The 22,394-nt window shown below is 45.2% G+C and overlaps 3 protein-coding genes across 3 annotated transcripts in view; 1 reads left to right on the top strand and 2 right to left on the bottom strand.

The window, feature by feature from the left end:
• Positions 1-330: 330 nt before the first annotated feature.
• On the top strand, positions 331-4,471 carry napab (N-ethylmaleimide-sensitive factor attachment protein, alpha b). The gene is made up of 11 exons (XM_049726871.2): positions 331-981; positions 1,940-2,022; positions 2,107-2,223; positions 2,307-2,353; positions 2,426-2,503; positions 2,591-2,646; positions 2,728-2,812; positions 2,887-2,991; positions 3,054-3,122; positions 3,202-3,252; positions 3,524-4,471. The coding sequence occupies exons 1-11, from the start codon at positions 884-886 to the stop codon at positions 3,623-3,625; spliced, it is 891 nt and encodes a 296-aa protein (XP_049582828.1). The 5' UTR covers positions 331-883; the 3' UTR covers positions 3,626-4,471.
• A 100-nt stretch (positions 4,472-4,571) lies between these two features.
• On the bottom strand, positions 4,572-7,384 carry LOC125972855 (galectin-4-like). The gene is made up of 12 exons (XM_049726870.2): positions 7,131-7,384; positions 6,909-6,997; positions 6,502-6,706; positions 6,327-6,440; positions 6,224-6,244; positions 6,073-6,117; positions 5,854-5,889; positions 5,716-5,742; positions 5,543-5,572; positions 5,308-5,396; positions 4,987-5,152; positions 4,572-4,858 (listed from the first exon to the last, which is right to left on the bottom strand). Exons 1-12 carry the CDS (start codon positions 7,173-7,175, stop codon positions 4,712-4,714), a joined length of 1,014 nt encoding a protein of 337 aa, XP_049582827.1. The 5' UTR covers positions 7,176-7,384; the 3' UTR covers positions 4,572-4,711.
• Positions 7,385-7,936: 552 nt separating this feature from the next.
• Positions 7,937-22,394, bottom strand: part of ryr1b (ryanodine receptor 1b (skeletal)) — a 35,795-nt gene continuing 21,337 nt past the window's right edge. The window contains exons 67-105 of the mRNA XM_049726861.1: positions 22,052-22,372; positions 21,740-21,980; positions 21,574-21,661; positions 21,364-21,456; positions 20,176-20,190; positions 18,367-18,537; positions 18,225-18,284; positions 17,908-18,042; positions 17,723-17,835; positions 17,565-17,661; positions 17,381-17,487; positions 17,256-17,307; positions 17,104-17,184; positions 15,673-15,772; positions 15,494-15,573; positions 15,332-15,408; positions 15,094-15,167; positions 14,958-14,975; positions 14,748-14,828; positions 14,445-14,533; positions 14,161-14,289; positions 13,815-13,919; positions 13,600-13,681; positions 12,230-13,536; positions 12,064-12,152; positions 11,798-11,963; positions 11,639-11,725; positions 11,309-11,566; positions 10,766-10,896; positions 10,588-10,630; positions 10,374-10,507; positions 10,245-10,305; positions 10,028-10,174; positions 9,825-9,959; positions 9,583-9,739; positions 9,376-9,440; positions 9,201-9,301; positions 8,984-9,035; positions 7,937-8,894 (exon numbers count right to left, since the gene is read on the bottom strand). Coding sequence (XP_049582818.1) covers positions 8,799-8,894; positions 8,984-9,035; positions 9,201-9,301; positions 9,376-9,440; positions 9,583-9,739; positions 9,825-9,959; positions 10,028-10,174; positions 10,245-10,305; positions 10,374-10,507; positions 10,588-10,630; positions 10,766-10,896; positions 11,309-11,566; positions 11,639-11,725; positions 11,798-11,963; positions 12,064-12,152; positions 12,230-13,536; positions 13,600-13,681; positions 13,815-13,919; positions 14,161-14,289; positions 14,445-14,533; positions 14,748-14,828; positions 14,958-14,975; positions 15,094-15,167; positions 15,332-15,408; positions 15,494-15,573; positions 15,673-15,772; positions 17,104-17,184; positions 17,256-17,307; positions 17,381-17,487; positions 17,565-17,661; positions 17,723-17,835; positions 17,908-18,042; positions 18,225-18,284; positions 18,367-18,537; positions 20,176-20,190; positions 21,364-21,456; positions 21,574-21,661; positions 21,740-21,980; positions 22,052-22,372 — 5,438 coding nt within the window. The 3' untranslated portion in view covers positions 7,937-8,798. The remainder of the gene's footprint in view (positions 8,895-8,983; positions 9,036-9,200; positions 9,302-9,375; positions 9,441-9,582; positions 9,740-9,824; positions 9,960-10,027; positions 10,175-10,244; positions 10,306-10,373; positions 10,508-10,587; positions 10,631-10,765; positions 10,897-11,308; positions 11,567-11,638; positions 11,726-11,797; positions 11,964-12,063; positions 12,153-12,229; positions 13,537-13,599; positions 13,682-13,814; positions 13,920-14,160; positions 14,290-14,444; positions 14,534-14,747; positions 14,829-14,957; positions 14,976-15,093; positions 15,168-15,331; positions 15,409-15,493; positions 15,574-15,672; positions 15,773-17,103; positions 17,185-17,255; positions 17,308-17,380; positions 17,488-17,564; positions 17,662-17,722; positions 17,836-17,907; positions 18,043-18,224; positions 18,285-18,366; positions 18,538-20,175; positions 20,191-21,363; positions 21,457-21,573; positions 21,662-21,739; positions 21,981-22,051; positions 22,373-22,394) is intronic.

Here is a 22,394-nt window from a genome sequence, read left to right as displayed (position 1 = left end):
GGCTACTGCCGCTTTGCCTGATGGAAAATCGACACTCGCTTTATTGGCGATTTCACAACAGCGAATTCATTTTTGCCTCTCTGAAGAGTTCTGCTGAAATTTGAATTCTTTGTTATTTATGAAAAGAGTTTATTTTTTAAAGGAAATTCTTCAAACAATAAACAAGCAAGATGATTATATGTCAAGACGGCAGAACAGTGGACGAGTGCAGTGTTTCCCAACCTTTCTGTTGCCAAGGCAGGCACATTATTTTACATGACCAAAAGAACAACAACACTGAGCCCAAATGACACATAAAGTACTTTCTTTTGGAATATCAATCACTGAAAATTATTTATTTTTTTTTACATTTTTTTAGGAGCAATTAATAGAAATAGAATCAAGACATTCCAATTGTACACAACTTAAGTTCCACGTAATTCTGAAGTTCGGTGATATTCATGAGAAATGGAGATATGGGAGATGAAGAACTCGAGATAATGTGTAAAGGCAACAGTGATCGGGGCACTGGGGGCAGATACCCCTAACTGGTTTGGGTGGTTCCAGCAGAGACCATGAACAACATCCGACAGGGTAATACTGGGAACAGCGAAGCTCCTGCACAGAACCCTCAAGCTCCCTGACCCGAGATACCGCCTGAGTGGGCGAAGAAAAGGAAATATTGACGTAAATCCAACCATTGACGTATACGTAAATTGCATTTTTGACAGCTCAGTTTCACTGACAGTCAGCGAACGCACCGAGGGAGTGCGTTTCTCATGTTTCTGGTGTACCCATGTCACGTGACTGGTGACGAGTGACAAATCAACGGCTGCGGTTTATGCTACAAGTTTGTTGACTTTTTGTCATCTCCTCTCTTTAAACCGCGAGACTCGCTACCAACATGGACAACAGCGGTAAAGAGAAAGAAGCCACGGCTTTGGTGGCCGAGGCCGAAAAGAAGTTGAAGTCCTCGCAGTCGTTTTTGGGGGCGCTTTTCGGGTGAGTCGCACCACTGTAGCCGCGTTAGCTAAAGGGCCAACTAAGCGGAAAAGGCAGCTGACGAGACTTGACCAGTGTATCAAATTAACACCCTCTCTATTCATCTCACTGTATATATATAATGTGTGCATTTGTCGTTGATAGCCATTTTAGGAGATGTACGCCTTTTGTAGTCACTGGTTAAGACTTAAAAGTGCGTATACGCTGAATTGAGCATTCTAATGACAAATATGCACGAAATGGTGAATTGCTTGTTCTGAGGATGCTTATGTTTACAAAAAGCTCATCACAAGATTAGCGAATGATGAACATGAGTTATTTCGGTAATAAACCGAATAACATTAATCAGATTGCGCCATCTAGTGGAGAAGGTCGTCAGGATGTATCAGGCCACAACACCGGTCAACATTTGTTTACAGTCGTGTTAACCAATCAGATTGAATTGCATGAACATGAACAGGCGTGTTCAAGGGCCGATTGCGGTTCGGAAGATGAATGAATGAAAGAAGGAACGGACCTTCAGCCATCCAGGGGAATTGTTCTGGGGGAAAACAGCTATTACAAAATCCGCATTTAGAACATAAAGAAAGTATAGATGAACCAATACTATTTTTATTCAGCCCGAGTACAAGTAACCTTTATATTTGTATCAATGGTAGTGTCAAGCCATAAGTACTTGACAATACAGAGTACTAATATTTGCTAATGCCATGAAGTGTTTTATTTATCCAAATGACAATTGACAATGACAATTCTGAACACTAGGGGGCACCGTGCCCAAGTACAACCTGGGTTTCCACACATTTTCCAAGTTTACCAACAAATAATAAAGCGCGTAGGAAGAAATGCAAAACGTCTTGGCAATGCTACAGAAATGTGCAAAATATCTAATATGAAATTACGAGCCAGCCGTTGAAGAAGATAACAACAAACATTACTAAATTTGTGTCACGTGCAGGGGCTCCTCCTCCAAGCAGGAAGAGGCCTGTGACCTGTACGTGAGGGCCGCCAACATGTTCAAGATGGCCAAGAACTGGTGTGGTATGTAGATATACCTGATTATCAACTCGTCCGCTGCTCCTCTATTACTGATTACACATAGAATGTCCTTTTTTTATTTTGCAGCGGCAGGAAACGCCTTCTCCCAAGCGGCTCGCCTCCACCTGCAGATGCAGAGCAAACACGACGCAGCTACCAACTTCATAGACGCCGGGAACGCCTTCAAAAAAGCCGACCCGCAAGGTAAAACGCGATTTCTGTATTGGATCTCATTACATGGTGGTTGTTGAATGTTCTTGATTTTTTTTCTTTCCTCGTCTCAACAGAGGCCATAAACTGTCTAAACCGAGCAATCGAGATATATACAGACATGGTGAGTTTGGATTTCTTTTTTGATGTTCCGCTTGTATGTGATTGATTGATTTCTATATTTGGGTCATTTCAGGGCCGCTTCACTATTGCAGCCAAACATCACATTAGCATCGCTGAGATCTACGAGACAGAGATGGTGGACATTGATAAGGTGCCACAAGTCAAACCATGGAATTAAATTGGAACATTTTCATGCATGTTTGGGGTAAATCAAACGTGGTGTGTTTTCTCGCCGCAGGCCATCGCCCACTACGAACAAGCTGCAGATTATTACAAAGGCGAAGAATCCACCAGGTGAAAAAATTCCCTTGTAAAACCAGTCTGTCATCATGAGGTTCCTTTTTTTGCTGAGCAGCTCTTTGCTTCTTCTCACAGTTCGGCTAACAAGTGCCTCCTGAAGGTCGCCACCTATGCCGCCCAGCTGGAGCAGTACCCCAAAGCCATAGAAATCTACGAGCAGGTCAGATTGAAACTCCCATTTACTTACTTGCGGGGGAGTTTGAGTCCTTGAAGCGTTGCGATTGTCGTTTGAAGGTGGCCACTCACGCCATGGACAGCACGCTGCTCAAGTACAGCGCCAAGGATCACTTCTTCAAGGCGGCGCTTTGTCATTTCTGTGTGGACATGCTGAACGCTAAAGTGAGTAGCGGCGGCCCCGATGCGTATAACCTCCCGTCACACTAACAATAATCATCATTTAGCTGGCAGTGCAGAAGTATGAAGAAATGTTCCCGGCCTTTTCCGACTCTCGAGAGTGCAAGCTGGTAAAGGTAAGTTTTGTCTACGGCGCTTGGTCAAGAACATCCGTGAACTGTTTATATTTGTGACACCGTTTTTTTTGTTGACCAGAAACTCTTAGACGCGTATGACGAACAGAACGTGGACGCTTACACCGACTCGGTGAGTGGGCACGTTTGTGGTCAGCCAGGGTTATGAAAGTTATTTCATTCTATAATAAGTTTTTATTGTGCATTGACTTTTTTTTTTTCAGCTAAGGTTTATAAATGTAAGATATAGTTTCAGATTTTTCCCCCCAAAGAAATTATTTTGTTTTGTTAACCAAACTGTTTTCCAATTTTAGTTGTTTTATTTTTTAACTATATAATAAGCTTTGTCTCAACTAAAGTGTGTTTTATTCCTGGATTGATTTATTTTTCCCAAATTTGAACAGGTTAAGGAATTTGACACCATCTCACGGCTTGACCAGTGGCTCACCACCATGCTCCTGCGCATCAAGAAGACAATACAGGAGGAGGAGAGCGACCTACGCTGACTTCCCCCATCGCGTTTATGCCTTGACTTTCTCTCTCGCCATCTTCTTTACCTTTAAGCCCTTGTATGCTCGTTTTGTAACATCTCCAGGATCTGATCTCTCAATATGAACACTATTCTTCCGAGTACATTAAATGGTTATTAGTTTGTCATATTGAGTAGAGACTGATCCCTACCCCAAATAGTGAAAAACCCCAAGTGAAACCCACAACATCTTGTCTACACTTCAAAAACCTCTCTGCCATAAGTTGATCCCTCGTCTGATATTTAGTGCTGGTCTCTTAGATACATTATTTCACACCACACATCCCAAAACTCTCGTAACATCATTTCAAACTTAACTCACGTTCCCAATAAATGTCTCACAAGTGATTTGATTTAGGAAAAAAAAAAAGTGCCCTATGTGGCAAAGACTTGGTCACAACCCAGGCTAAACTTAGCTCCTGACCTCGATGACATCCAATTCCCCTGCCTTTCCCTCCCCCCCCACAGGAAACTATTTAATGTCAAGTAAAACAGGCAATGTTTTAAGTCACATTTTAACGTTCGCCACTATCATGCGAGTGCAACATTTAAGTTAACCACTGTATAATGAAACACAAAACTCCAAAGTACAACTACACTATCATAGATGCGATACAAAGGGGGGACAGTAAAGTTTTTGCAAAGCAATACTGACACCTAGTGGCCTTTATCAGGCACTGACGGATGAGTGAACGAGCATTGTGTCGTCCTGTGTTTCTCAAATTGCATTTTAAAATAAAATGTCAAATAGCAGTTAACAGATTTTGCTAATATATATATCCTACTGATAATACAATGAAATTAAAGATTCTAAATGACGGCCTCCTTGGTTTATTCACTGTTGTCACAATCATGAAAGAATGTGGACACAAGGAATATTTGGCTTGCGTTCCCGTTGAAAATTAGTACTCTAACTTTACAAGTGACGTTTTTTCAATTGTTTTTATTAATCAAGCTTTGATAAAGTATCTCCAGTATTTTGAACAAAAAATCTTTGGTCCTGATGTTGGTTGTCATGGAGATATCGCACAAGTGTGGTGCTGAGTACAAACCGAGCGTGCTTTTAGAAGTGGATGTAGGAAATCTGCACGTCACCCGCCACCTCCAGTTTGTCGATTTCGGTGACTGCGCGTGTGCGGTGATTGAAATCGAACAGCGGATGCCCGTTGAGGAACACCTTAAAGCGGTCGCTGCCGCAACGGATGGACATCTTGACAAAAACGGAAAATCAGTTTTTGTTCTGTTAAGTGTAATTCCACTATCGACCACACCATGATCATTTTTGTTTAACAAGCTATGACTCAGAAACACTTCAGTCGTATTTTGCCAAATACTCACGTCAAAGTACTGGCGCTCCACGAAGGGGTTGACCCCAAGCTGGCGTTCCTCTTGGCCCCAGCAGCCACCCTCCATGTTGTTGCGCACCACCACGCCGTCCTCCACGCGCGGGTTCATATGGAAGGGGACGTCACCAGATCTACTCACCATGAAGTTAATACTGAACCTAAAACATATAACTTTACGTGAGCATTGATGCTCAGCTTTGCCAAATTGTTATGATTGATACAAAAATCTGCAACCTCAATTGTCTTCCGCCCTCTAGTGGAAGAGAATTTAATTGCCCTGCCTGTCATTATACGTCATTAGCACAGATAGTACCTCTTTGAACGGTGGGGAACCATGCCTCGGATGACGACTGTCCTCTTCGGGAACATTCCTCCTGGAATCATGGCCGAGAACGGGATCGGCTGCATAGCACAGACAACACCACATGATGGACTGCAAGAAAACTGGCCAGACTAACATTTATTAGGGTATTTAATGTTTTATTTATTTTTGGGGTTAGGGTTTTTTTGGGGGGCCTTTGACTTTTTTGTTTACAATAAATACTCACAGGGTTGTAAATCGGCTGGCCGCTCATGCTCTGCAGTAAAATTAACATGAGAGATAAGGTCAAACAATAATAATAATAATAATAATAATAATAATAATAATAATAATAATAATAATAATAATAATAATAATAATAATAATAATAATAATAATAATAATAAGACATATCCTCACCGGTAGATTTGATCCTGGGTATCCACCCTGATAGGGCAAAAAAGGACAGAATTGACTGAGGAGTTGTACCTAATGATGTGGCCCACGCACACACATCTGGCAATCAAATTATTGAAAAATAGTCAAACAGATGAATACCCCAATGATGCCTACTATGCCCCCTGGATAGTCGCCCTGCCAGAAAGAAAACAAAGTATCACAATAAATCTATTTTGGCATCAAACTAATTCACTGCAATAGGATTTAGGGCCCGACTGAAATGATCAAATAAATCTTAAACCTTCACAATCTGGAAAAAAAGCGTTTCATGATTGCATCGTTGAATAATAACATGAAGAATAAATGAAAAAGTCTCACAGGGACTGCAGCCCCGCATCCTGGCATGCCTCCTATGCCCTGCTGCTGCATGTGGGAAAATTTTCAATTTGAAAGGTATTTCATGCCATGGCAGTAAAAAAACAAAAACAGTGAGGGGGGAAAAAAAAAAAGGTAATGTTAATGGACTTACCCCCATTCCCGAGCCGCCAGCCTAAAAAAAGAATGACAAAAAAAAGTTTTACTGCGATTAGTAATGGCGAGTATCAATGTAAACAAACACAAATTCATCTCACCCCAATGACGTTAATGGTCTGAATGCAAACATCTCCTGCAATCTCCATGCCGTGCACTCTGGCCAAAGGGAGGCGATGCTTGAAGGTGTAGAAGTCCTTCCCATTAATTTTGAACTGCCAAGACATTTACTGTCAGGTCAAAGGTCACAGCCACGCCGGCCCAAAACGCTCAGACCTGGTAGCCCTCCAGGGAGCACATGATGACCATCTCGAAGGCCTTGCCCTTTCTGAAGGGCATGTCACGGATCGTCTCCTCCGCATCCCACGTGGCGTTCAGCCGGCTGTTGAAGACCACCTTGTCCCGGCCGTCGAAGCGCGGGTTGAAGTGCAGGGCCACGTCGCTGGAATCGGAGTGTCCGCATAGCAGATTCACAGAGAACCTGATGGAGACGGGTGCGCGTCAATTATGGAGCTCGGGGGGCAGTTTGGGTTGGGCCACCCGGAAAACATGTTTGCTCTGCCTGCTCATGACCACGCACACGTTGAGAAGGGAGGAGCATGCCGTAAAAGCTCCTTTCATTTCCTTCAATGGGGGAAAAAAAAAAAACGACCCACCCAGCCAAGCCAGTGGGCTGAACTCACCTGGTAATTTTGTCCGGAACCGAGCCCTGGATGTAGATGGAAGCTCCCTCCCGCAGACCTCCGTAGATGGGCCCCAGATACGGAATGCTCTGTACAAAGAATACAAAGTCTACACACCTTACGTTTTTGATAGGAGATAAACAACTGAGGTTGCATAAGTCTGCACACCCTGTTATGACAAAGGTGTGTGTTTAAAAAAAAAGTCAAATTGAGGATACTCACGGGGCAGTAGACAGGCTGGTAACCAGGAGGAGCCACGAAGGACATGGTGGAGGTCGTTGAGACGTGCGAGCAGGCGGGTGAAAAGGTCGCTGCCGGATGTTTTATACCGATCGGGTAGAAGGGAGGGGCGACCAAGGAGGACGTGCGTTGTTTACTTTGGAGCAGGGCTGGGCTAAAGTTTGCACCGCAAGGCCACACCTGATTTTGAATGAATTAATTTACTCTTCATTAAGTATTATATTTAATTTTCCAATGATGTATTAAAAACTATAAACAGTTAAATATGTTTTTTTTGTGATAAACACAAATTTTTGAAATATTATTTTAATCGTGCCTCAAATAAAATTAATCAAATCACTATGACTTCAGTTTTATTTGATTTTGCAAATCAGTTTAAAAAAAGTCCTGTAATATTATTTGGATTAAATTTGCTACTTTTTGTTGTTGCCATTTTAGTTTAAAACAATTTGCGTTGTTATTTATGCACCTCTTGCAGATTTTGAGTTTGTCACAAATCTGCCATCAACTCTACATTGTTAATGTGAATACTCTATGGGCTGAAGTAAAGAACCGAGACGTGAGATACGAATTAATCATTAACCCGGCAGAAGATAAATATTCCGTGTGAACTATAAGGTGCTGTAAAAAGAAAAAAAAAAACATAATGGTTCCTTCCAGTGCAGGAATGTGGCCCACCCAAGGCAAACACAAAAACTCTTATCTTGCTTGTATGTTCCATCTAAGTTTCGAATTTTACAAGCCGAAAGTACGATTTTGTTTACGAACGAGGACACTTGCTGGCATACTTGCTGAGTGAACCCATTTATTGTGAGCGCAAAACAGAGTTCAGTCAACGTGTCGGCTTGGAAGGCCGCCCAAAAATGCTGTGGCAGCGTCTTCACACCTGAGAGTCAACACGCACTCCAAAATCGTCTTCCTCCACGCGTCACACACACACACACGCACAAATCACAGACAACATCTGACATGTTGGAATCCTCCAAAGAAAAAAATAAATTTATCGTATGTAAAATAAGCCTCCTATTCAAAATGGCCGCTTTTAAATACGTACATTCATTCGCTCCTGCTCGCCGTTAGCTGGAAGGTTCGAAAACAGTCGTTGGCAGAGAAACAATAAATAAATTGGTAAGACTTCAAAGTGTCTGTACATACAGAATGGCGTCGCACGCTGATAATTCTCTGCTCATTCCTCCGTGAGTCTTCTTCTCAAAAGGCGGTCCGCAAAATTGCAGTCAAATTATGCTCTCTTATTTAAAAAAAAAAAAAATGCAGACCTCCATCAAAACATATTAAACATACTTTTGCCGACCTTACGTACTTGGCACTCGGATGCCACCAGATGGTGCCAAAACGGTTCGTACGCGTTCCCGCGATAAACAAAGCATTTTCCCTCTCAGCTAAACAAAACGAAGAAAGCAGCCACTTTGCTCTAGGCACTAAAAGTCCGTTCAATGAACATGATGCGTTCAGGCACAGTTCGGAGTGGAGACGAGCCGTGACGCCGACGTTTATACAAGCAAGGCAATTTAGAAAAAAATCCCGTCACGTGATTATCGTTTGATCGAATTGGATGCCGCAGCCAAAATGTGCATAGCATAGTTGACTTGTCGATTCAGATCAATCGGCCGATCGTCTTTGTCACCCGTGTTACCCCAGCTGATCCTCATACTGCTTTCGGAAGCAGTCCCCGGCGGGGAAAAAGTCCCAGCAGCGCTCCTGGTACATCTTCCACACGTACGACTCCTAAGAAAATAAAAAGACATGTCCGGATTCAGTTGCTGGTCTGAAAATTCTGAATTTAAGTGAGAGCGAGTAGAAAGACTTGACATGACCTGGCCGGTGTGCTCCGTTTCATCTTTGTTGATGAGATACATCAGGAAAAACCTGCAAGACAACAAAGACTAATAAATATAAAATAAAATATAATAAAACAAAATTAAATTAAATTAAATTAAATTAAATTAAATTAAATTAAATTAAATTAAATTAAATTAAATTAAATTAAATTAAATTAAATTAAATTAAATTAAATTAAAGAGAGAGGCTCACATATAGTTGGCCAAGTTGTGTTCCTCTAAAGTGTGCGTCTCGAAGCCGTGCGGCGTCGTGTCAAAATAGTCGCTGCCGATCCCGCAGATGAAGCATTTTGTCTGCGGGAGGGACGAGAGACGAGACCGTCAAAGGGGAAGAACGCGGACGAAGGGAAGCAATGGGGGAAACTCACCTCCATGTCCTCCCTGACCTGCTCCTGCTGGTCTCTCAGCTCGCCGAAGGCATCAATGATCAAACCTGAAAGCCCACAATTGCTCAAAACACGACAATCTGCCAGTCCCAAATCAACACTGAGATATTTTTTTGTCAAACAAAAGGCACAGAAATAAAAAATATTCAATGAATGGGCTTGCTAAGTGCAGTGTGAAAAAGTTTGTACCCTGAATGATGGCCAGCAGGATGACGATGACAAAGAAGAAGAAGGTGATATCGAAAACCACTCGGTAGAGCTCGTATTCGTCTCCGGCCGGGTCCTCGATCTCGTCTCCGATGCCGCCGCCGGCCCGAACGCCGACGTACATGTGGAACAAGTAGCACTGCAAGGGAGGGGGAGGAGCCTTAATCCGCATCCACACTAAAAGTCGGGCGATGATGATCAAACGACATTTTGGCACGACGCACTGTCATCATGTCGTCGCACTTCATGTCGGGCTCGTCCTCGTCCTCGCTCTTGTTGTAGAACTTGCGGAAGAAGTTGAAGGCCACCACGGTGTAGAGGTACACCACCACGGCCAGGAGACCCACCGTCATCATCAGCTGGGGACGACATGACCCCAAGAAGTCTTCCACAGGTTCCAGGTTTTGCTTTTTACCGTCGCTCTCACCTGCTTTCCGTTGTGGGTGACCGAGGACAAGATGGTGCGCAGGGTTTTGACTCCCATGGCGATGTCCAGCAGGTGAGCGGCGAAGAAGAAGTTGTTGTAATGGCCCAGCATGGACATGAGCATGTACCAGACCAGGTACAGGAAGGTCTACGAGGAGACCAAAGAGTCAGACACTGATTTAAATTTCAAAACAGACGCTTTAGTTTCCTGAGCTCACATTGTCCGTGAACACAACACCAAATTTCCAGATCTGGTACTTGATGTCTATGGATGTTATCCTGCAGAGAAAGAATGTCACATAGGTCAGAAGAAGTTCAAATTTAAGTTAAGTGGGCCGCAAACATACCAGCTGAAGATTGAGTTGTCGGGCTCCGGCTTCTTGTCGTGCGTCATGGCACTGACGTCCAGGGAAGCCAAGTCCATGCCCAGCAACTCGGCGATCCTCTCCCTTCCGTAGATGTCGCCGTATTTATCCAACACCTAACAACAACAAAAAAATGAACCAATGAAAATGCTTTTTGATGACAGTTCCTCCAATGAAAACAGTCGGAAGAACTCACCTTCCTTTTCACAAACTTGTCCCAGTAGTTGTTGGGGAAAGATCTGAAGTCACGGAAAATGTTCAATTACAATTTCATATTTTCTACATAAAGTAATGTTAATAGTGAAATAGACGGATTTTGATTTTTGCTAGAGTAAAATTCCAAACCCATCTTGTTGGGTGAAACAATCGCTTACGGAGTGTTGAGCACCAGTCGGTCCCACTGTCCCTTGATATCGTCGTCTTCGGGCTGCTCCGTTACATAAACGCCGTCAAACTCCAGTTTCCGGGCCAGCTCCTTTTCTCGCTTGAAGATAACCAGAGGAACCTGCAGGGTGAGACGAGGTTATTCCAGATGGAGGATAAACAATATATGCACGCGAGTAGTGCCCGAACGATTAATCGGTCAATTTAATCAGATGATATTAGATTATTTAATATCAGCCAATTTTACTTATTTATTTTTTTAAACACATTAAAATATAAGACAAAGATAATGACGTTCAAACTCCTCCCAGAAATAACACTGCATTTTGTAAGAGACGATTAAATCGATTAATCGGCCAGGTCAATTTAATCAGCCGATATTAATATTGGCAGATTTTTTTTTAACAAATTAAAATATAAAACAAAGATATTGACGTTCAAATACTCCCCCAGAAATAATATTCCATTTTGTAAGAGTCGATTAAATGGGCTATCCGATTAATCGGTGTGGCCTAAGAGAGGACAGAGTTCACCTTGAGGCAGTTGTAGCCGATGATACAGAGGAAGGAGATGATGGTGTGGACGATGCTGAGGAAGGCCAACGCCGGCTCCATGTACCCGGTGCTCTCCTCCAGGAAGTAGTACAGGGGGCCCTCGTCTTCGTCGTCCTCGCCGCCGTCTTCGAAACCGGATCCTTCCTCATCAGCGCCGGAGCCTTCGAACAGTCCCGAGCCGCCCTCGAAAAGACCCGATCCTTCAAATTCCTCCTCGCCCGGGGGGCTGTCCGACACCTGAGGAGGTCATCGGACTCGTGATATTTTGTTGGATGATTTTTTTTCTAAGTCTGTCATCCAAAAGCAAACCTTGTAGAAGAGCAGGATGAAGTTGAGGGCAAAAGCGATGAAGAGGGCCAGGAAGCGCAGGTTGTAGAAGTTTCTAGAGAGGTAGTTCTGCAAGGAGATATCAGGAGACATGAGCGGAGGAGCATTCGAGAACCCGTTTGAGAAGAGTCAATTGCTCACCATGAATTTATTCCTCTGGACCTCCAGTTCGTTCCACAACTCAAAACCTTCCTCTACCGCTTTCTTCTCCTTCACCTTTGTCTTCACCGTCGGCTTCTCGGGTTCTTCCTCCTTGACCTCGGGCTCGGGTTCAACCTTCTCGGGCTTCTTTTCGTCGGCCTCGGTCCTGCGAAGGCGACAAATGAGACTCGCTAGCCACTAGTAGCATTTAGCTTGAATCCAAATCTACAGTACAAAATGCCCGACACAATCGGTCCACAACTCACTCTGCTTTCTCTGTCTCCGGAGGGGCCTCTTCTTCAGGTTCGACAATTTCTCCTTTTGCCTCTTCTTGACCTTCACCCTCTTCAGGCAACTGTGTCAAGCGACGCATATAAGATATGTATATGTATGTAACTAGGTCATACGAATAAAGTTGTTCCATTGACGTACCGGTTTCCTCTTGAGTAGCGGCGTGCCCTCAGGAGTGGGCGGTTCTTCCGGCGTGGTCTCCCCAAAGTCTCCGAGTCCGCCGGGAGCGTTGAAACCAGGCAGGCGTCCCCCTTCCCGTTCCTCGCCGTCCTCCTCTTCCTCCTCGCCCCCTCCCGCATCTAAGTCAGCCGCTCCTTCCGCATCTTGAATCTCTCTTGCTCCCGGTTCGGGCGGCAGGTCGCCGTGAACTTCGTCCTGCGTTGGGTCCGGCATGCTGGCCAGGATCTCGGTCACCGTCATCTTCTTGGCGCCTTCCACCAGGCCGCCGCCGAAGAGCACTTTCCAAATGAGCATGAAGAAGCCCTTGCAGACGCTGTAGACGAACATCAGGACGCCCATGAGGATGGTGTAGACGAAGGTGGCCAGGCCGATAACCATCTCCTTCACCGTCATCTTGCGTAGCTTGCGGTAACGCCGCCGCAGGTTACGGAAGGTGAACATGTTGAAGAAATTGACCACGCTGGTCAGGAAGTCGGCAAAGGCCGAGGCGGATTCCGGAGGCGGAGTTTCGCCGTTGCCGTCCTCGCCTTCGCCGCCGTCGCCCTCTTTGGCCGCCTCTTCTTCCTCTTCCTCATCATCTTCCTCTTCGGCGCCGTCTCCTTCGGGCTCGGAGATGGAGGCGGCGATGTTCATTTCAAAGATGGTGTCCTCGCAGAAGTTGACAAAGAGCTCCATCTTCTCGCTCTCGCCGCCCTCGTTGACCACGTCGAAGATGAATTGGCGTTTGGACTCGCGCACCTGTGGCATCTCCCACTGGTTGCGGTTGGCCTCACTGATCTCGAAGTAGATTCGCTCGATCTTGCGGCTGGCGCCCATGATCTCGATGCGGCCCAGGAAGGGGCGGAAGTAGTTGAGCACGCTCTCCGCCTGCTCCAAGAAGTTCTGCAACCGCGTGTCGTGCGGCACATGCTCCGACAGGTTGGTGAGGAGGACGGCGATGTTGAAACCGATGTCCTTGGCCGGCTCCTGGAACCGGTCGGCGAATTCCTCAAAGTTGATCATTTCATTCTCGTCGGCTTCCGAGCAGGACAGGAGGAACTGGATTTCCGTGGGTGAGTACTGCTTCTGGCTGTCCATGGCCTTGGAGAAGTCCTTCTTGGAGATGAGCCCTCGCGGGTCGCTAACGTAGTCGCGGAAGGCGTCGGATGCGACGATGTCCTTCAGCTTGAGGAACATGTCGAAGAACTTGAGGATCATCTCCACGTTGCTGGAGGACTCCACCAGCATGTCCACCATCTGCTTGGCGATGGTCCCGTTCACAACGTTGCCTGGAAGGAGCGCAGAGGAGAGGCCAACGTGCTTTCATTGACTCTTTTCCGTAAATTTCTTACCTTCCAGAAGAGACAGAAGCATCACCACCATGTCCTTCTGTAGATCCAACAGTTCCTTCAACAGCCCGATTTGACTCGAATCCTGAGGAGAAGCCGAAACAAATAGTCGAGAAAATATTCTTTGGAGATGAAGACACCAGGTCCTTCCATAGGTTCCTCCAAAAACGATCCTGGGTCTGCAGTTATTAGGAAAAAGAATACATGACGTGTCTCACCTGAGCCAGCTTCATCATCATGTGAGCGAAGACGTGGAGGAAGCCCACCACGGCGTCCCACAGCCTGCTGTGCGCCAACGATTGCTGGTTGCCCGTGCATGGACCCTGAAAGACAAAATGCAACTTTTGAACTTTGACCTCTTATGGCAAAAGTAGCACACACACCTGCCTTCAATAAGAAAAAAAAGTAAAAAGGAATTTGCATACAGATGATTTGATAACATGAAAAAATATATATTTAGGAATTAAAAATTACTCAGGCATAGAATGGACACCTAAAAAACTTCTTAAGTCGAGTGGCAACATTTTTGTACGTTGTTACTTGCAACCAACGAATGTTTGTCACCTGGATGTACTCGGTTAAGCTGTTGAAGACTTGCTTGGCCACAGTCATGGCTTTGGAGAAGTTCCTCTTGCCGGGCTCGTCCATGATGTCCTTGCCCGAGTAGTACCAGTAGAAGTCACTGATGGATTCCTGCCCGACGACAATTTTTTCATTACACCAAGACAATTTTTTAGATTTTTTTTTAATTAAATTAAATTATTTTCTCTATTCTTTATTTTTTACCCACACTTAAAAAAAAATTACCACTTGGGGGAATTTTAGAAAACGTAATCCAGGCTGCTCACCTGAAGTCGTAGCAGGTAGTCCACCGTGCAAATGATGACATTAATGGTGGTGGTGCTGCCGGTCTGGGTCCTCAGGTAGTTCTGGAAGTCTAGTGAATGACAGGAGATGACCTTTAGATGGATTTATTTATTGACTTTGTGTTTTTCAGAGTTATTTTCATGCAATTTCGTCAAAGGTGTCAAAATGACCATGGAAATAATCAATTAAAAATGAATATAATAATGAAAAAAAAACATTACATTGGAACTGGCAACTTTGTTTAAGTAATCCCAATCCAGAATTTGGACAAGATGTTGACTCACCATTATTGTGGCCCTCACAGAGCAGCTGCAGGAAGCGGAAGAGGTCGCACGTGAACTCATCGTCCGCCATCACTTTCTCATCTATACGGACAAATTGGATGCAAGTGAACACACCACGTTGAGCGACTTTTGAGCATTTGCTTGAATGACTCAGATTTGAGAGAAAAGGATATTGGCTAGCATGCAAAAAAACTAGCGACGCCTATTTACCACGTTCGAGCTTCTTGTCTGACAGCGCCGACGGGAGGAGAGAGAAGACAAGAGATGCGGTGAGTGCACAAACCTTGGAGAATTCTCACCGAGTCATATTTCCTTCATAACTCATTTTTCGTGCACGTGTACTCACTGGTGCCCTCTTCTGACACCATTCCAAGTCCTTCAGCCTTGTTCTGTCTCTCGAAAGCATTCAGGTCCAAAACGCTGCTCACAAAACACACACAGTCAAACAAAAATTTGCCATATTTGTGCTGCTGTTTTGGTTAGCAACACATTCCAGCGGGGGATTTTTGATGAAGCTACAACTTATCAATTTCACATCTGAGAGCTCCGACAAATATTCAAAGTAACATGGATGTGTTGGAGACCTGCAGCTTTGCATCAGAGCTTGAACGCTCAGGAAGAAGCCCACGTCCTTTTTGTCCTTCAGGTAGTCCAGCATTCTCTGCGTGGAGACAAAAAATCAAAAACTATGATATGCCATAAAAAAAAATCTGAGCAGCATGACTGCTTAGTAGGCATCGACTGACCTGCTGCACATCGCAGTTGCCTCCATTGAGGATGGAGATTCCCAGTTTGAGAGTGGAAGAAACCATGACTCCCGGCTCACCTGGAACAAACTAACTTAGTTGTACGCCCACATTAAACTTTTTTTCGCTGCCCCCACGTCCCCCCCTTAGCACCGCCACTGTATGTGGAGGCAGCCCACCTTTGCAGGCGCTGATCATCTGCAGAACCATCTCGGCGGCCCCGCGGCCATGCAAGCGGGACTGCTGGTAGAGGAGCCTCTGCTTCTCCATCTCCTTTTCCTGATGGGGAGGAGAGCAGGAGGGAAGCGGTTGTAACCACGCCCACGCAGATTGCACCACACACACTCGCTTCTACTGTGTGCATTAGTTTCGGAAGCTATCCCAGCAGCTTGATAACTTCCACAAGCTCCAAGCAGCACTCAACATACTCCACACTCATTTCCAGCAGGCAACTTAAGCTAGTGCAAAATTTGTACCATTCATTAGCGTTGGCGGAGTAAAAGGGACATTGTGTCATTTTTGATGATTGTGCTTCAATGTTAAAAATGAGCCAATGAGTCCTCTTAATTTGTTAAGGCCAATTGGATGTACTATCAACGTACCATAGTTCCTCAAATAGTGGCTGTACCTCCAATAAAGGGCTGTCATATATAAAATAAAATATATCTAATAAAAAATAAGATCCTGTGCCACAATATGCGGAAATATGGTAGTTCAAAACATTTTCACTACTCAAAGCAGCCCTAACGTACAGCGGTGCCTTGAGATAGTAATGTGCGCCTGCTGTTATGCACACCATGACCAGATGGGGGCAGTATAAATCAGGCTGCAATATTAGCATAACAATATTTTTTTTTTTTTCTTGTTGTTAAGGACTTGGCCTGAATGAATTTTTACAGCAGCTATGCTAGTTGTGTCGTGTTATTCGTATTTCAAGGCATCCCTGTGTACTATTATTCAAATGCAGCTATTGTCAATCACATGACTAGTCTGGAACACATGACTCATTTATCCAACAACCCACCCACACTCCCACCCAACTTCCATCTTGTCCCTCCCTATCACACACCTGCCTACTTGTAAATGTCCCGGACTTATTCTCCAATTCCAAAATGTGAAGTGTGTGCGGGACCATGCATGAGGGTTGAACAATGCAACGAACTAAAAATCATTTGAAATGCAATTATCCAATCACAAAGGCTGATTTTTGGAATAGGGGGACAAACAAAATCAAACCAATATCACGGTTAGTTTCCCAGTTATCAAGTGAGACACGTTCCAATAAGGAGGTGAGTAAAAGGGGTAGGGGAGGGGGTGAGTCGGGCCAGGGAGATCCACTTGGGGGATGGAAATAAAAACTCTGCGATGTTCCGAATCCACCAAAGGCATGCACAGCTCAGTCCGCCATCGCAGGATATGTTGTGAGAGAGACCACACGAAGATTAAAAAAAATAATAATTAAAAAAAAAAAAGACGAATGTTTGTTGTGGGCTGTGCTGGGTTTGGGGGGGGGCGGGTGCGAGTGTGTTGATGCCGTATGGTCACTGGTGGCACGGGGAGCTGCTTCTGCGCTGACTCCCCTGTCTCCCCTTCCCCTGGTCCCCCCATACCATCTCTGTCTGCCGCACCTCAAAGGATGGCTCCTCCCCCTCCTGTTCTCCCTCCTCGTCATCCTCACCCATATGGCAACTCTGCAACGAGACCAAAACGGGAATGAGGCGAGAAAAGACGCGCCGCGATACTCTTCGGATTTTCTGCATACCTTTGCCATGATGTCAGCGTACGACATATAGAGATGGTCGACATCCAGTTTTCTGCGGCGGGAAAAATAAATAAATAAATCAATGAGTCAATGAGGACGAGAAGAAGTAGCCGGGCCGCTCTTACGTTTTCTCAGTGAGAGCGGTTCGGCTGAAATGCAGGATGAGCTGATGAAGCGGGTCGGGCTTGGTCTCCGTCTCTTCTTCCTCCTCCTCCTCTTCCTCCAGGGCTTTCTATCAAACGGACACACGGGTTAGACCTTCACGTTCCGTTTATTTGAAAAGACGGCGAGAAGGGGAAAACGACAGACCGATAAGTCGTCAATCATCTTGTCCTCGAAGGAGTAGCCCTCCGTCTCCAGCCAGTTGCGCTTGTAGGCGTCCAGAAACATGTTGGTGGCTCGGTGCCTGCGGGAAAAATATTTTGTCGAGCCCGGAATGAGAGTGACCATCGTCGGGGGGTAATTACGTGGGGATGTTGTAGAGGGGCGTCATCCTGAAGCAGGCCACCACGGCTCTTCGCCGCTGTTTGGACAACAACTTGTGCCACACCATCTTCTTGGACTTGAAGGGATGCTCTGTCTAGAAGACGAAGAGCGAGGCTTTCCTTCACGCACATCTACCCACTAGATGTTTTCTAATCTTGGTACTCACCACTTCAATGTGGTAGAGGACAGCAGACACCTCTTGGACCCTTTTGACCACCTTCTCTTGGTCCTCAGCATCTTCCGCCTTTCCAGACATCTCCTTGTAGAGGGACATCTGCCAGCGCATGGCCGGGTCCTCCACCTGCAAGTTGCACATTTCACAACCTTTATGTGTATACCATAAACCAGGGATTGTCAACCGGTAGGTAGTCTGTGGCCCTCTAGTGGTCCAAGACGGCATTGCAGGCCAAAGCAGTGGTCCCTGAGTTGCTTCTTGGTGAAAACCAGTTGAAAACCCCCTGCTGAAGATAATAACTGACTTACTTTGCCTTGGAGATGAAAATTGTTGTGTAAAAACTCCCTCACTTCTTCATCGGTATCTTTCTACAAGAGAGAAGAAAGTTTTCGTTTCATTTTTTCCACCACCTGATAACGGAGCCATCAAACATTCCACGTGTGACAGTACCAGTGAGTATCTGATTTTGGCTAGGTTGATGAGCTCCTGATCGGCGGGTGAGCACATGTTGAGGCCGATGGGGAGCATCTTCTTTAGCGCCGCCACGATAAGCGAGGTCTGCACCGAGTAGCGGTCCCCCCGCCGCTTCTTCTTGGTACGCTCCTGCTCGGAGCCTCCGGACTAGAAGGGGTAACATAAAGAAACGTTCACGCCCGCCTCTCAACTGTGCTCGCTGTAGACGCTTTTCAGTCATGTCATACCACTTTTGCTCAATTGCACAGCCACTACTATCCATTGGGGTGTGTATACTTTTGCAACTGCATTATCTTTTACTATTTTTACTTCCCCCGCTTGTAAAGTTTTAGTTTTGCAACTGAATTTCAAGGTTGTAGGTCACATTAATGTGGGGGAAGTTTTTTTTTTTTTTTTTTTTTTTTTAAACACAGAAGCTTGGCATTTGAAACAGGGGTGTGTAGACTTTTTAGAACCACTATAGATGAACAAAGATGATAGACATGGTTTCTTTAGCTTACCAAATGCATAAAAATATTTGATTTGAATGTGCTGTTTTGATTCTACAATTGCCTTGAGTAGTCTGACATCACTTGAAAAGGGTCCACCATATAAAAATTCACCAAATACGATCCATCGATGGCAAGGCTTGAAAAGGGAACAAGAAACATATGCAATGTGATGGCCAGATGCACATCATGCGCAGTGACACGGCATGCGCACAAAATGACTCAACAGGAAATAGAAATGGCGTTCCTCAGAGCAACAAGCAAACTTTCTTGTCCACGCAAGATTCGGTCGGGCTCAATGCAACCTCGCCGTTAGTCGCACGCACCGATTGCATCTGGAAAGTATCCTCGGTGCTTCACTATATTCACAATTAAAAAAAAAAAAATCCCTTGACAGAACAAGAACTGTATGTATAGCTTTAGAAAGTGGGTCTCGAACGGGGATTCACTGTCAGCCATTTTGTGATAAGATTATGGAAAAAGTGAAGCGCTGTTAATACTTTCCGGACACCCCGCACACACACGAGGTTCTGGCTTTGGCTCCGGGATCGAGGAGCTCTTCTCACGCAAACACATAATCAATGGTTGATCGAGTTTAATAGTGTCAATGAATTAGACGTGAAAGGGGGAGGAGGGTCCGGTTAGTAAGTGTATTGGAGGCTACCTGCTACCGTCGCTAGCATTTAAATCCCGTTGACGTGTCTAGCTTGCGCAGATCCATCGGTGACAGCAAAGGATGCGGCTTTTGGGTGCAAACACAACAGGGGTGTCCAAAGTTCCCCGATGCTAAAAACAACATTTGACTCAGCCCGTAAGTTTGAAGATGTCACTGCAGTCCTGTACTCCCCATTCATGCATTTTTTTTTTTTTTCATGCGGGCCTTAGAGGAAAAGTTTGGACACCCCTGGAATAGTAACAACGTAGGTGACTCGGAACCCAACGTCACCCCCCCATCCCACCACAACTATCTACAAACAAACGTTTTCATGAATCAAACAAAGTGGGAGGATGGCGCTCGGCGATCACGTTTCAAAATGGCGTGAAACTGCTAAGCCGAGCGCCATGGCACCCGTCAGGCCACTACAGTCTACAACAGCGCAGAAATTTCATCAAGCCACTGCCGACCCCGGCTCGCTAACACACAAACACGCACACACTGACTAGGGCTGAACAATTTTGGAAGATAATCAAATTGTGATTTTTTTTTGCCGTCCAGGAAGCGTGACGAGAAGCCTGGCTTAAAGCCAGGAGGTGCCCATGCGGTCAGCCCAGCGCTCGTGCACAAACACAGTCTAACCTCTCCGTCTCCGGCCTAGCGGCCCGCCGTCCAACCCCGACCCAGGATACAAGGAGAGAGCACAGTTAGCCACACGCCAGCGTCTGGCCTCAACCACCACAAAGTGCCTCTGAACAACGCTCCTAGGAGTTTGCCGTATCAATCGCGGCTCAAGAGTTACAGTGCAGCTGGAAAATATTCACACTGTATCTCACACATTTGCTAGGTTCCAGATTAATTATTTAAATTTTTATTTATTTATTTATTTATTTAAATTGTATTTATTTATTCATCGAGTGATTTATTTATAGATTTATTTATTTTGATTTGATTGATTTATTTAAATTGTATTTATTTATTGAGGGATTTATTATTTTGATTCAATTTATTCTAATTTATATTATTTAAATCCATTTTTCCCTTAAAGAAATCTACCCAACCATAATGACGATGAATGAAAGGCATAGTGGAACCATGTTGATGTAAGTTGAGGAGCTTCTTTAAGACAAAACAGATTACTTTGCCGCCATCTTGTGGCCACTATAGGCAATTACAAGGCGGAGGGAGCACTGTCGATGTTTTCCGGCTGCACTGTCGGATGTGGCTGGTTCGGTTTCAAATGACCAAACAGTGGAAAAGACGCACGAGGCTGACATGAGCATGTTTTGTACGTTTTTCAGCATCTGGAAATGTTAGTTAGTTGATCAGAGATTAGTTCCTTAATGCGTTATTTTACAAATGGAGTGAATGAAATGTCGGACTGGATTTACACTGCGCGTGTCCAATCATGACCAAGCTCAGCACGTATGTTCACATTAACACAAATGCGGCCATTTTGTTTTTTTAATGAACGTAATGGCCACATTACTTCACTTCAATTTTCCTTCCATATTGATCGACTACACTAGACGGCGCTCAAGTGCCTCCTTTAAATCCAATTTAAGCGTACCAGGTTCTCATTCTATTCAGTGTTCAACAAAAATGCAAACTTAGAAGTAAAACAAATATAATATCAAATAAATATATAAATAATATAAAATCTATACAATTATATAGAAATATAGTAATACTATAATACATAAATAATATAAATATAAAATAAATAACATTTGGGATTTGTGGGACACCCATTTAGTGTAAATCCATATTAATGGTGAATAAAAGTTGATGGACATGAGGTTGTGTGTTTGTGTGCGTGTCCTCTCTCACCTTGCTCATCTTGCTCTTACTATCGGCGGTGAGGAAGGACATGTTGTTGATCTCGTTCATCACCACAAAGTTCTGCTCCTCGCGTTTGAAATTCTGGAAGGGGTAGTAACGGCACGAGCGTCACACGCTCGCTCGTGATTGGCTCACCTCACAAAGTATCAAGTTTGGGCATCAACGGGACTGACAGAAAATCGCAAAAGAAGAACTCACGTGGGATTTGGACCAGAAAATGAAGACCTCGCCCACCATCCTAAAGAGCTCCTCAGCGTCGGGATCGGGACACGTCAGCCACCTCGCCCTGCGAACGAAACATGATGACATCACGGGAACCTTGCTGCCTCCTCTTTGTGACATTTTGGAACATGGGCTCGTCTACCTGTTGTTGTCCACGTAGCGGATGAGCAAAGGGTAGAGGGCGTAAAGGTCGCGGCACAGCACGGCAAACTCATCCCGGATGGTCCCGTTCTCGCTGTCCACCTCCGTCTTGCCTTCCATACGCAGATGGTCCTCCTCGGCCACCACCTTGCCTGAGCGCTTCTTCAGTTTCTCCATGGTGGGGATGAAATGGGACTTGAGCATCTCCGGCTTGGCCCGGCTCACGATGGGCTGGGCGAACACTGCCGACCAGATCGAACATCTCGCTCTCTTCTCGGATTTCAAAAGACATTTCAAGATGGCTGCCACCGACCTGCCAACCTCTTCATCCAGGAGGCCTCGTCGATGCCCAGGTTGTTGACCACGATCTTCATGATGCTACCCAGGAGCTGGTTGAGGTGCTCCGAGGTGACGTCGGTGCAAATCTGGCCCTCCAGATCGGGGAAGTTCTCCAGGCCCCTCTCCCACCAGCGTGGTAGGTAATTGCACAGCATGGGCAGCGTGATCTCGATCACATGGGGCATTTCCGTGTAGCGCGCCCCCGACTCAGCCAGGTCGTGGATCTCCTTCATGAGGATGTCTAGCTCGGGGATGTCGGGGCACAACTCCTGTACTTGGCTGGGGAGGCCAAGAACTGAAGAAGACAAAAAAAAAAT

The sequence above is a fragment of the Syngnathus scovelli genome, chromosome 7 (genome assembly GCF_024217435.2).
Source record: "Syngnathus scovelli strain Florida chromosome 7, RoL_Ssco_1.2, whole genome shotgun sequence".
Taxonomy (NCBI): domain Eukaryota; kingdom Metazoa; phylum Chordata; class Actinopteri; order Syngnathiformes; family Syngnathidae; genus Syngnathus; species Syngnathus scovelli.
The sequence above is the reverse complement of the archived record's forward strand: the minus strand, read 5'-3'. Positions and strand labels throughout refer to the sequence as shown.